The sequence below is a fragment of the Camponotus vicinus genome, unplaced genomic scaffold (genome assembly GCF_025532165.1).
Source record: "Camponotus vicinus isolate PSW18456_S1 unplaced genomic scaffold, iyCamVici1.0 SCAF_6, whole genome shotgun sequence".
Classification (NCBI taxonomy): domain Eukaryota; kingdom Metazoa; phylum Arthropoda; class Insecta; order Hymenoptera; family Formicidae; genus Camponotus; species Camponotus vicinus.
In genome coordinates, this window is record NW_028141978.1 from 12,571,177 (window position 1) to 12,586,184 (window position 15,008).

Sequence of the window (15,008 nt, forward strand, 5' to 3'; positions counted from 1 at the left end):
ATGAACTAAAGGGACTATAGGCGGCTGTGATATAAAACGATCACGCGCAAAAAGTTACAGTTGTTACAGTTTGTGCGTGCGTCTATAAATTATATTGGAAGTGATCTATACATGAGGATAAAATCTCTTTAAAAGTTCGAAAAATTGTATGTATATCTGTAATATGGCGAACAAAATAGTGAACATGTATTTATGTGTATATATTTAAATATTATGAGATGTATACACACAATTTTATTTAAATATCATGAGATATATACAGATTTATATTTCAAAATATAATACTTCTCGATTTTGAACTTTCGTAATTCTCGTTTTGTGAACTTGCTATACTTAAACTTTGAGATTTGGCGTATATAACAGAAATATGATCGTAATAGATTATTAGATAAATCACTATTGAAATTCAAAAAAGAATTGATCCGTTTGATTATTCATAAAACATGACAGAAATGTGTAACGTTACGATTTTATGGTTTTTCTTATTCTCAATATAAATACGAAACACCTAATGCATATCAAATATGTTCCTGAGCGTAAGTCTTTGACCATCAAAATTGCTTTCTTCGCGCGTATAACAATAAATTGCGTAAATACATTTCGATAAATTAATGAAATATATTATTAATATATCAATAAGCCATATCATGACTATGTTTTGATATACATAAATTTGATATACATAAATTAAGATTGACAGAGGCACTTTTAGAAAAAACGTTTGATATAAAAGTTTCTTATTTTTTCACGTACAATTTGAATCTGTAATAAAAAGTACCACGTTCTCCTAAAAAAATTCAACTTCCGATCCGGATGGCGTATTTCCGGTCGGAGTCAAAAGTTGAAAATATCACCATTTTATAGAGCGTACCCGATTTACTTAAAAATTGTTCGCGATTTTTGATAAAAACCATTTATTTTCATTTTAAAAGGGGCATACGTCTGGGACACCCTGTATATATATATATAATGTGTGTGTGTGTGTATGTGGTGTGTAACATATATTAAATGCTATATATATAAAATATATACATGTAGAAAGCAAAAAAATTTACTAATCATGTGTAAAAAATATCTAATACATTTTAATGTGTAATTATTATATTATTATTATTAATGAATTTTTTGCGTTGCATGACTGAAGACATCGCAGCGTCTGCTAGCATTTTCATGATTACGCATGCGCGAGATCGTCCCTCCCTTCATCAACCATCAACACTGCCTTGGCAAGGGCACCTTGTTGACTTTCACATAGTCTGTGGTGACCTTCGTTTGAACCTGACCCGACCGTGGAGTTGTGTTCTCTGATTAATAGTTAATCTTAAGATTTCTCTCTTTTTCTCTCTTTCTTTACTCTTGTTAAAAAATATTATAAACGGTGAGTCAAAGAATATGAATTACGGACATATTGCTGTGTGCTTTGTTTTAATCCAATTGCATACGAAACCAGTAGTCAAACATCATGCGGTAACAGTACTTATATATTTATCGTAGAGACCTCCGAGTATATTCGCGACATTCGTTTTAGAGTTTTCACGATTGTAATCGCGTATTATTTTATTTAAATAGAAAAAAATAGATCTCTTGTCGACAGAATTTTTTAAGAAGGAAAAACACATGTAAAGTTAAATATCAGGATAATTTGCTAGCACAAATTCGCGGTATCAATAATCTCTGAAAACTTGAGCTTTTGAGTGAACATAGATTTGGAAAAAAAAGAAATAACTAAATAAAGCAATTATATTTGATTACATCATACGATAGAAAATGATATTGATTTTTTTATTATTAAGATATATAAAGATAGATACCATACGTGTATGATTGCAATAACTTTTTCTGTGATAAAGTCAAACTTAATGAAGATAAAGTTCTCTGTTATTTTCCTATTAAAATATTTGAATAAAACATTGAAAAAATAAGTTTCTATTTTAATTATTAAAATGTTTGTTATTTTAAAATGTAATAATATGTATTTTTTAATTAATTAATAAGCTGTAAAATATTAAAAATACATATATTTTCTTATTCAAAAATCTAAATAGATACTAATTATATTTCACTAATTATATTTTATGTAACTTCTATAAATTTGATTTTAAAATTCTCCAAATAAATACTGGTTATATTATATTTTTGTCATACTTTATTTAAAAAAGAATAACATTAACATTGTACACTGTAATACCACTTTTTATAAAATAAAAGTTTAATATATATTATATAAAAGAGGAAGAAAATATATTTTATTAAACCTTATTTCACACTAATAAATATATATTACAGTCAACAAAATATTACAGAACAGTCAACAAAATGTCGAGAGAACGTGCTTCCAGAAGATTTTATCGTGTAGACAGTAGCAATGAATTATTTGAATTTATGGACCGTGGTTATACAGCTCAACATGAAAATCGGTGGAATTTTGAAGTTGCTTGGGAAGTTGCCAACAAAAGTATGACCATACATCTTATTTTTAGAAAGCAATTGTGTGAAACATAGTAAAAATAAAAAAAAAATAAGTTTTACTTGATTAGATAACTTTCATTATGATTAAATTGCAATATTCCTCACATGAAATTACTCCACAAAATTCAATGTTATATTGTGCCAGAATTCTTATTTAAAGCATCATATGTAATGTCTATATTTTGTTAATGAAAATAAATGAAAGTGATGACACTAAAAGAGGTGGCAAAGGAGTTTAAGAAATTGAATTGAAAATCAAGATATTTTTGTATGAAAAAAACAATATTTTTTTATTTTTTAATTAAATTTGTTATTAATTTTAAAGCCTCTCATTAAATTATATATATATTTATATATTAACATCTCACATAATTCAAAAATTCTTTTTCAGTTGGTGGCATTTACACTGTAATAAGATCTAAAGCTTATGTTTCAACTGAAGAAATGGGTGATCAATACTGTCTCATTGGTCCATATAAAGAACACTCAGCACGTACTGAAGTTGAAGAAGATAATTTTCCTCCTCACAATCCTTTACATCAAGCAGTGCAAGTTCTACGTGATCAAGGATATAAAGTAAGCTTGTAAATTTTTTAAATCACAAACTTAATGTGCACATGCATGCACATAATTAGTAATTTTGAAGCAAGTTACTTAAAGAGCTGTAAATGTTTATCAGTGATGTATTCGATGTATTGGTGTAGAGTATATTGTGGAAGAAGTTAAGGGACTAAAAAGAATTTATTAGATTTGTCATGAATACATATCTAATTCAGTGATATACATATATAATATATTTTCACTCATATGATTATTATCATTTATATCAGTATTATTATATCAGTATTATTTTACACATCTATCTACTATTATTCAAAAAATAAAAATTATATTTGTACTATATATCAGAATAAGTAAAAATATATAAGAATAATTAAATAAATAACTCATGTTTTTAAATATATATTTTTACTTTTTTACATAATTTGATAGCATAAATATTATTAATGTTTAGAAAGTTTGATATTTTTCCTTTGACTTAAATAAAGATCAAATTTTTCATGGCATTGTATTTAACTATTGAATTATTATCTTTATCATTATCTTAAACATATGTCTGTTTATTTTTTTATTACTCTAGTGCGTAATAAAAGTTTTGCAATCCAGAATATTTTAAAAAATATAAATTACTATTGAGATTGTAACAGGAACATGGTTGGTGGATGGAAATCCTCAAATAATTTTATTCGATATTGGAAGTGCCGCTTGGAAACTAGACGAATATAAACAAGAATTATGGAGCACTTGTAATCTTGGAATACCTCATCTTGATATTGAAGCTAATGATGCCGTGATACTCGGATATTTAGTTTGTCAATTTATTGCCGAATTTAGGTAGAACAAAATTACTATTACTTCTAAAATTATATTTATGTAACTTAAGTATATTGTATTGTATATAATTTTGCTACAATGAAATAATAGAAAAGCAGCCGAAAGATACTCAGACATTCCACCGAGAATAGTCGTGCATTGTCATGAATGGCAAGCAGGTGTTGGATTAATTGCTTTGAGAACAAGACACGTGGATGTGGCCACAGTATTTACTACTCATGCTACACTTTTAGGCAGATATCTTTGTGCAGGGAAGACGGATTTTTACAACAATTTAGATAAGGTAAAAAAAATCTCTCTTTCTCTCTTTTTCTCTCTTACTATTATGGATACATGTGTGTGTTTATATTAAGTTATATAAACAAAATTAAATTATTTCATATATAAAATGTATGCAATATACATATACAGAGTACTTTTTAGAAATTGACAAATTTTAGTAATACATTCTAGAGATACTTCTTATAAAAAAAAGTCATATATATTATACATATATGTTGATACATAATATACATTATATATAAATGTATATGTAGCTGTATATATGTATACTGTATGTATATATTTAATTATACAATTGGAAGCATATGCACATACACATACACATGAATTATTTTTTAATGCATCATTATGTCTTCTCTGATTGTATTACTTATCAAACACTTTTTGTTTGTATATGAGCACAGGTACATGTATACCTATACGTACAGATAATATGCTGTAATATATTTTTTTAGTTCAGTGTTGATGAAGAAGCAGGGAAACGTCAAATATATCACAGATATTGTATGGAACGTGCAGCTTCACATTTAGCACATGTATTTACAACTGTTTCGGATATCACTGGTTTTGAAGCTGAACACTTGCTCAAACGTAAACCTGATATTATAACGCCAAACGGATTAAATGTAAAGAAATTTGCAGCATTGCACGAATTTCAGAATTTACATGCTATTAGTAAAGAAAAAATAAATGAATTTGTACGAGGTCATTTTTATGGGTCTGTATTATACATATGATAATTTCTAAGATACTATTTTCATATTATATTTGAATTTATATATGTTTTTGCAGACATTATGATTTTGATATAGATAAAACATTATATTTTTTCATTGCTGGCCGATACGAATTCGGAAACAAAGGCGCTGATATTTTTATAGAAGCTCTAGCCAGATTAAATTATTACTTAAAATCATCTAAATCTGAATCAACAGTGGTTGCTTTCCTTATTTTTCCTGCAAGAACTAATAACTTTAATGTTGAATCTCTTCGTGGCCATGCTGTGAGTTGATATTAATATTTTTTTATAATAGTAATAATTGACAATCTGTTAATATTAAATTACCATTTGTTTGTTAATATTAAATTTAAATTATTATCATCAGGTAACTAAATCTTTACGCGACACTATCAATGATATACAACAGAAAATAGGAAAACGAATGTATGATATATGCCTCTCTGGTCGTCTGCCTGAAGCTCAAGACTTGTTGCAAAAAGAGGATACCATTAAAATAAAACGGTTTGTTAATTATCAAAATAACATTTGTAACGAATTTTAATTTATTGATTTCTATTCTTAATTTAATTTATTGATTTCTATTCTTAACTTAATTTATTGATTTCTATTCTGTTTTGTAGGTGTCTATATGCTCTTCAAAGAAATGGACTACCACCAATTACAACACATAATGTTGTTGATGATTGGAATGATCCAGTGTTAAATGCTGTTAGAAGGTGTAATCTCTTCAATACTGTCTCTGATCGTGTTAAGGTATGTACGGAGCGAAACTTTGCCAGTATATTTGAGAAATCATTCTAAAAAGATTCATCATGAGTCAAGTCAATCTTATTATTCGAAGTTTATTATAGTTAATAATCAAAGTTCAATTTTACATTCGATTATAATTTGCTTTTCCTACTTTTCTAATGTGATCAATTTTAAATAAAAGTATAAGACTAGAGAAAAATAAACAAGTGAAAATTATAAAGAATGCAATGGAATGTTTGCGTTATCCAATAATAATAAAAATTTAACTTTATTATTCCATATTTATACAAGGTGAATTATTTCAGTCCATAACAAAGTTGAATTCATCTACAGTATACTTTGTTTAAAATAATATCCTGAATACACTAAAAAACTTCATTCCTAAACTTTATATATAGTATACATTTCTACAAAATTTCGAGAAGAGAATTATATATATATGTAAGATTAATATACGTGTGATACATGTTATTTTATAAATTATATATCATTTACAGATAATATTTCATCCAGAGTTTCTGTCTTCGACAAATCCGTTATTTGGTCTCGATTATGAAGAATTCGTTAGAGGATGCCACTTGGGCGTTTTTCCTTCTTATTACGAACCATGGGGATATACACCAGCTGAATGCACGGTCCTGGGTATTCCTAGCATTACTACTAATTTATCAGGATTTGGATGCTTTATGCAGGAACACATAGCAGATCCAATGAGTTATGGTATTTACATTGTTGATAGACGTTATATCGGCTTGGAAGCGAGCGTTCAGCAGCTTGCTCAATATATGTTCGATTTTACACGACTTAATCGTCGTCAACGTATTATTCAGAGAAACCGTACAGAACGTCTTAGCGATCTTCTTGATTGGCGAAATCTTGGAATTGTAAGATACGAATATACAGATTCCCACATTCATATTTAATTATTTATCTTACATTGATTTTTTATGTACTTTCCATAGTATTATCGTCAAGCGAGAATAAGAGCTTTGACCACTGCATATCCGGATTTTGCTTCGGGATATGCTGAGGGTGGAGTTGGTCGATTCAATTATCCCAGGCCAATTAGCGAACCACCATCTCCATTATCTTCACGGCACACGACACCGGCTGCTTCTGTATACGGTTCAGATGATGAGGATGAGGATGAGGTTGATGAAGAAAAAGAGGTAAGTAGTTCAAATAACGATAATAATAATAAATTTATAATAAATTGTAAAATTAAGAAATATATAAAACTTGTGTGGTTAAGATATACTTTTGCATATTATCATATTTATGTACATCATTTATGTATATATTATAGTTAGAAGAATTGCGGCAATCAAATGGAAGATAAATACGAAAATAGCAATACAAAAGCGATAAGAACCAAAAGTAATAACGTACTACAAGGTTCAACAATAATGTCTGGAATACATAGCACACTGCCAAACATTAATTAATTGTGGTTCCTCCAAGTGTATATCTATGTATTCAAATTTCGAATGGCTGTTATTGATATCTGTCACTGTCATGCAAAACATAAAATAGAATGGTTAGGTAAGAACAAAGTAAAGATATACACATGCAGCAATAATTGCAATGGTTCACAATTATTGATTATTAATTGTTCACAATTCACAATTAATGATCATTATGTGCAATATTATTTTTCGATAAAACTTTATATTATTTTATTTTTTTAATATTATCACTTTTTATTGGAACTTTATATTCTTTAATGGCATGATTTATCCATTTAATTGATCTAATTTTTTGATTGTATATAGTATTAGTATATCCAAATAGTAATATCTCATTTTAATATACTAATACAATCAGAAGTCTGTGTACAAAAGAAGAGAAAAAGATCATATATGTTCGCGTTGCGTATCGCATCATATTTCAGATGCATGTTTATATGTTGTGTCTATACTCATGAGAGTCATACACAGCCATTAAATCTGATATACATAATTATATTATAAATAGAATATTTCTGTTATATATAGATTATATTTTTATTTTAGAATTGCTATTTTAATCAAAGTTTATCTACAAGGGTCAAATATTACTCAATCTTTATAATATATTCGCCACATTATTTACATAATATATATACATAATAATATGTTATATTATGAAAATATATTAATGATAGAAACTATATTATATAATAAGTAAAAGTTACTTCATTTCAATTAGAAGTTTTACTTTGTATCAATTATTAACATAATATACAAAATAATACATATAAAATGGCCAAGTTATATCATTTACGACATTTATAGAACACATTTGCATTTTGGACCAAATTTTCTATTATACATATATATATATATAAATTTTAAATAAATATTTACACGTTACAAAATGAATAATACACAATAATAACTTTATAGCTTATCATAACAAATGCAACAACATATAAAATATATCATAATTTTGGATAATTTGGGAATATATGTATTTAGTTAAAATAACAATACGATAATTTGGAATGACTTTTTCACTGCATGGAGCTAGTTGATTATTATTATATTCGCAATGAGATTCTATATTAGTCTACATATTTTTTAATTCATCCAATCATGCTTTCCTCTCTACACTAAACTATGTTAATAATGTTGACTTTAAATACAAAATGTCCTAATTCCTAATATGTTAATTATTATGTTATATTAATCAAGAATTAAAAAACTCGGACTTTTTTGTTTCCTCTCAATTATGGGGATGATATAATATAATATATAAGAATAAACTAGCATCTGTACCAGAAAAATTTCATGTCACTCAACATAATATCAACTAATTTTACAACTTATCTTCAATCAAAAATATTCACGAATATTGTGTTAAAAATATAACTCAGATAAATGAAAATTAATATTCCTGCAAGAAATAAATTAATGTACAAGCATAATAAATACTATTGTATATGACATTTTTAATCTAAATAGCACTCACATATTAAATACTAGAATTTTACAAAAATAATTAAGAAAAAATAAATAGAACATAAAATGAAAGTATACAACACATAAAAATTTAAAAAAGTATTATAATCATGATATATGTATTTTTACTATTTCGATAATTTAATATAATTTTTTTTTAAATTTATTGGAATATATTATTTGTTAATTGAGCATGAAATAGTTAAATTAAAATTGATAATTTTATGGAACTCTCTTTAGTTCTCCTTAGGAGAAATTGTCTTTAATCAATAATAATTTTATATATATACAGGGTGGCCCATTTTAATCCATCCAGTCGAATATCTCGAAAACCAAGCCCGGGAGAGAAAAATGTTTCAGACAAAAGTTGTATGGTTTCGAGGGGGCCGGGTAAGATGGTACCATTGGTTTGACCTTGAAGAGTCATTTGAAGGTCACGTGAAGGTCACTTCAATTTTTTTAAATGGAACACCCTATATATTTTTGCACATTCTTGTAGCTTATCTCGAGAGCTTTCCAAAACACTATAATTAAGTACCTTTTCGTTAAGTACTTTTTGAGTTATGAGGCTTGAAATAATTCTTAATTTTACATAAACCGTAAAATATCTTGTAAAATATTCATTTTTCGATTATCTTACCTTAATACTTTTACGTACAAAATAATAAGAGGAATCAATTGGTGTAAAGAAAACACATAGTTGTTTTTAAGAAAAAATATGTAATTTGCAATTAACAATTCCATATTTTTTCTTAAAAACAACTATGTGTTTTCTTTACACCAATTGATTCCTCTCATTATTTTGTACGTAAAAGTATTAAGGTAAGATAATCGAAAAATGAATATTTTACAAGATATTTTACGGTTTATGTAAAATTAAGAAATTATTTCAAGTCTCATAACTCAAAAAGTACTTAACGAAAAGGTACTTAATTATAGTGTTTTGGAAAGCTCTCGAGATAAGCTACAAGAATGTGCAAAAATATATAGGCTGTTCCATTTAAAAAAATTGAAGTGACCTTCACGTGACTTTCAAATGACTCTTCAAGGTCAAACCAATGGTACCTTCTTATGGCCCCCTCGAAACCATACAACTTTTGTCTGAAACATTTTTCTCTCCCGGGCTTGGTTTTCGAGATATTCGACTGGATGGATTAAAATGGGCCACCCTGTATATATATGAAAAAAATATTTCTATGATTTCTATGAATGAATTTAATTTAATAATATAATATTTAATGTGATATATATATATATAGTTATTACATGTATCATAATGAAAAATTAATTAATGATGATTTTTTCATTCAATGTTTGATTTTTTAAAAAGAAGTTTAATTTAATATAAAAGTTATGATACAGAGATATATCATAATTAGCCAGAATCAATTTGACTCTTGAGAATGTTTTTAAAAAAAATCTTTCTAATAGCGAATTCAGCTAGCTGCATTCATTCTTCACTTAATGCATACTAAAGATTGCTATCTAAAAGTAAGTAGTGTCTTGTGCCAAGAAAAACACTCAAAATCCTGAAAAATTATAATCCCAAAATTTGAGACATGAGACATCATCCTAAGAGAAATTCAAAATTATTAATCTAATTTAATACTGCAGGAAGTTTGTTTAGAAAATAGTGTGGATATTTTTCTTGTGAATAGCATTTCTTGATGTGAATTATCAAAAATAATGTGATATGATTACTTCAACTATTCAGAAATGTTATCCAGAAGAAAAATGTAGTTTTACTTTTTTCACATATACACATAAACAAACTTCCTGAAATATTTAAATTAGTTTAATAATTTTAAACTTTGAATATGTTTATTAAAATAATAATGAATTTAAACGGCATTCTTGCTTGTTGCAAAATTTACTATATATAATATATTTATATTAAATATTTCTTCAGATATTTAATATTTTATTTAAATATAAATAAGTATTATATAGTCATAGCATACTTTCAACAACTTTGTTACTAAAAGTAAGATAAATAATACACATTTTTCTTTATTATTACATTTATGTATATAAAACTTAAAAAGCATATATATTTACAAAAAAAATATTTTTTCTTTTAAATTAAAAATGAAGTCAAATCTATATACTATCTGAAAACCGTTATGAAGACTGTTATAAAGAAAACTGTTATGTTAAAAAATGTTTTTTTAATATATTTATATTTCTTTAATATATTTTAGCCCTCCAAAAATAGTCATGCAAAAAAATAATGTTCCAATATATACATTAAAATTCAATTCTTTTTTTTTATATCATATTATGAATCCCTTGTTTTATGATATCGAATGAAGCTCGTAATACAGATTATAGGTCAGACATGATAAACACGAGTCAAATTCGGGCTGATATAACGGGTCAAACGTGATAGACACGAATCAGACTCGTGGTACATATTACAAGTCAAATATGGAAGATATTTTACCAAACTTTTATTTAAGATATATATGTAAAAGATATTTTATACAATTCAGAATAATTAATTTTTTTTTTTAGCAATAAATTTTTTTTCTATTAGTCAACCATAAAATTAAATTAAATTAAATTAAATTAAATTAAAATTTTTTGAATGTTAATATTTCATTTAATTTTTAAGACACAAATTATTCTAGTCCAGACAAACCAAACGAACGTTAACAAAATTATAAATACAAGCTCTTAAAAGTTCTTCATTTTTATATTATATTGTTTTTTGTTTTATTATAAAAAAAGTATGTAAAAATATATATTCATAAAAAAATCATATTATATATTATTGTATATTATACTGCATATTTGATGTTTTATAAAAGAATAATTAATTGATGATTAATTTGATAAATTAAGTGTGGCAGATTTTTGTTTATTTCGACATGTAAACAATCTTGTCCTTAACTATGGTGCATGCGGTTACAAATTAAATCGTAAGACAAGGGATTCAAATTATCTATATATTTAATAACACAATACAATTATTCTACTAAGCATCTATTATATATATTAATATGCTTGTATGTACAACTCATATAAACATATATAACTACAAAAGATATTTTTAAATAAAGAACTTTTAGAAGCATATGCATCAATATAGATAAGACAATTAAAGTAATTAAACAAACAGAATCTAATATCACAAAGTTTAGCGCTGCTATATATATATTTATAATGTAATATTTACTCATTCATTCAGATATTGTATTAAATAATTATAATAAATAAAGCACGGCATTTTTATGTAACTATTTTTAAAGGGATATAAAATTTATAGTAAAGAAATATTTTTTTATGTAACAGTTTTCTAGACAGACAATGGATACGAGTCCTTTATTTTTTTTAATTATTTTTAATTATTACAATTATTACTTTTATTTTTAAAATAATTTTTTAAACATATATATGCAATTACTTAAATATAAAAAGATAACATAAACATTTTAAAGAATTAAAACCTAATAATAACATATTGTTGTTATTTAATAAAATGTACATTAATTTTTTTTCACCATCAAGTGTTTATGTATTAGAGAGAGAGAGAGATTTAGCAATCTTTAGTATCCACTAATGAAATATAATACAGGTAACCAAATTTGTTAAATAAGTCATATTTTTACATGTGGTTATTTTGAAATTGAAGAAATAAAGCAACCTTTTGAAAGTAACGCTTATACTTGACTCTAAGCAATCCATGAAATGTATAAAAAAATATTTTAGATAAAACTTACGATTATTTTGTATATACTTTATGATTGTGTATTTGGATTTTTTCTTTTTTTAAATATTTACAATTTTTATAAAATATTCCCATCTTTTTTTGTAAAATTTAAATTTTTGTCATATATGCATAAATTTGACATAAGATTTCTTTCAATTTTTATTCTTAGAATTTTAAATTTTGTGAAAATAATAAAGAAGATAAAGATATTTTTAAAAATATTAGATTTTTGGAAAAACAATTATACAAAATGTTTGATAAAAATTGGCTCAACTTTTGTGAGTTGATAAAGCGCAGTAAACTGAACAGAAAAAACCTTTATCATTTTGTAATTTTTGCAATTATTGAAATATTAATTAAAAAGGATTGACAAATGAGCACGCGTTTCAGTACGCTCTCACGAGCGCTGATCTTTATCAAATACCCTCTGTATATAAAGTACATAAAAAAATCATAAATTTTATCTAAAATATTTTTTTATAAAGTTCACTGTTTTGATTGCTAATTATATATCTTGCCGTTTACATATTTTTATTATATATTGGCAAGTTTATGCTATGTACTTTTTATTATTATTTTATTACACGAATGTCAAAAAGAATACGTAAAAAAGTGCATGTGTCTTAAAAATAGAAATTTTTGTGTTTGATAATATATTTCAAAAAGAATCAAATCGATTCGGGATAATTATGTCCCTTGTTAGTCAATAAGTATCATAATCTTAAATAAAATAATTTTTCCCATAATTTATGTTAAAAATATTAAGTTCCATTAAACTATAATTCATTAATTCTGAAATAGTTATATTGAGGAAATTTTATTGTTGACAAACTTGAAAAGCTTGATTCAATGATTATAATTAGATGCTTTTATGTTATATTGGCAAGTTTATACTGCATACTTTTTATTACGATTTTTTGCGAAGCTTTAATTATGAAGAAAAAGGATGGTATTTCCTTTAGACCATTAATACATACAACCTTTGGTTACATAAGAACATTAATATTAATTATTATGTTATAATACAAATCTCAGACACACACACGTACGCACATCCACGCGTGAGCACGCACGCGCATACACACACATACATGTATTTAAAAACTATTCTACTAGTCTTTAGTTAATTGGCATTACATGGCATATGGCCTCAAGATACAATGGATGAGTCATAATCAGTTCTATATTTAACAATAAAATGTAATTCAGTGTAGTTATTTACTTAATTTATCGTATGACTTTTCTCTAAGCAAATATAGATTATACATAGACTAATTTCAATATCGCGACAGTAAGTGAAAATAATGATTTATCTCTTCCGTCATGTAGAAGCGATGATAACAAATTTTGTGCTACATAATTTTGTGCTATAATATTGCATACATCGATTATTAATTTATTTTATCGAATTTTCAAAAGCGAATTACAAAAGCGAGTACAACTAATTATGAGTAAGAGGGAAAATTTTCATGCTATTATGATGAGTATATGAAGTTTTTAGAGATAGAGAGAGCATTTCTTTTCCACTTTTAAACACATATTTAAATTTTATAAATAAAAAGTTAGAGAATTATCAAGAATACAATATTTAAAAAAAGACTGCCACGAGATACATTCTTTGCATTATCACTGATATGCCAATACATTAAATATGAAGATGATCGTATTCCTTTTATGAATGGACGGATTTTATGTATGACTTGATTGAGTTCCTCCCATCCGTTGTTGCATCATAGTCAAAAGTAATTCGGAATACTGCTGCATCATATTAACTACCTTGCCTTGATCCTGACCAGCGAGTAGTTCTTGAAACTTCGCGGTCGCCTCGTTGGTGATGATACTCTTACTGCTTCCGTCGTTATGACTCTCATTACCGGCAATGACCAATCTTAAAGTACGCATGGTTTCGTTAACAGATGATTCCAGTCCTCGTAACATTGTGTCCCTATCGATCGCTTCTGCAGAGGGGTCATCATTATTGTCTATCGTCAGACGTTTGTACAGTTGCACAACATTATCCGCAGTTCGCATGAGTTCGTCCGCGATCGTATTACACAATTGTGTGGACACTGTGAAAATACATGTCAATATTAGGTATATATTACAAATTTGATAGGATAAAATATGATTAGTGTAAATGATATATCATGCAGAGGGCAGGTTATATTGCTTCTAAAATCCGTATGAGATCATGCTATTATAACTGGTATCTATCGAATCATGTAATCTTCTAATGACAAATTTTTAAGATCTATCGATGAAAAAATATTATCATGAATTTTTGAATGATCTATCTCTATGATTTCTTATAGTATAATAATTAAAACTATATAAATATAAAATGTATGGTACAAATTTATATACAGGGATTGGGGTACGTAGATGTATCTAACAATACAGGTGACAAATATCTTATGAATTGAAAATCTTACTTTACACATTAATTTGTCATAAAATATCTTACAAAATTGTAATATATTGTTTTATTTAAAAAAATAATGCTATCATAGACAATATTAAAAAAAAAAAAATAAAATTTAAGTTTTTTCACTATACATATCTTAAATAAAATACTATATATATCTTAAAACACTATATGCATCTTAAATAAAATAACTTTTATTCAAAATATTCTTTATAACTCTATTATTTAAGAAAATAACTGAATATATACATTTAAACCAAACATATTGTCTATAACTTCAGCAGATTTTTATTT

General features: G+C 25.9%; 2 protein-coding genes across 10 annotated transcripts in view; one reads left to right on the top strand and one right to left on the bottom strand.

The window, feature by feature from the left end:
• The first annotated feature begins 1,166 nt into the window (after window positions 1-1,166).
• Glys (glycogen [starch] synthase) lies at window positions 1,167-8,562 on the top strand. The gene is made up of 12 exons (XM_083102965.1): window positions 1,167-1,378; window positions 2,304-2,455; window positions 2,861-3,045; window positions 3,668-3,864; window positions 3,955-4,147; window positions 4,602-4,864; window positions 4,939-5,149; window positions 5,253-5,389; window positions 5,509-5,641; window positions 6,136-6,522; window positions 6,601-6,807; window positions 6,945-8,562. Exons 2-12 carry the CDS (start codon window positions 2,317-2,319, stop codon window positions 6,975-6,977), a joined length of 2,085 nt encoding a protein of 694 aa, XP_082959091.1. The 5' UTR covers window positions 1,167-1,378; window positions 2,304-2,316; the 3' UTR covers window positions 6,978-8,562.
• A 2,256-nt stretch (window positions 8,563-10,818) lies between these two features.
• The window catches only part of Wdr62 (WD repeat domain 62), a 45,712-nt gene continuing 41,522 nt past the window's right edge, over window positions 10,819-15,008 (bottom strand). For all 9 annotated transcript variants that reach the window (XM_083102960.1, XM_083102961.1, XM_083102959.1 and 6 more), the window contains one exon: window positions 10,819-14,358. In XM_083102960.1, coding sequence (XP_082959086.1) covers window positions 13,979-14,358 — 380 coding nt within the window. In that variant the 3' untranslated portion in view covers window positions 10,819-13,978. The remainder of the gene's footprint in view (window positions 14,359-15,008) is intronic.

What these genes read in the sequence shown, in the direction of transcription:
- Glys (XM_083102965.1), top strand. Translation starts at nt 2,317, where the DNA reads ATGTCGAGAGAACGTGCTTCCAGAAGATTTTATCGTGTAGACAGTAGC. An exon ending in TTTACAACAATTTAGATAAG is followed by an intron (nt 4,148 to 4,601) that starts GTAAAAAAAATC and finishes ATATTTTTTTAG; the next exon opens with TTCAGTGTTGATGAAGAAGC. An exon ending in GATACCATTAAAATAAAACG is followed by an intron (nt 5,390 to 5,508) that starts GTTTGTTAATTA and finishes TCTGTTTTGTAG; the next exon opens with GTGTCTATATGCTCTTCAAA.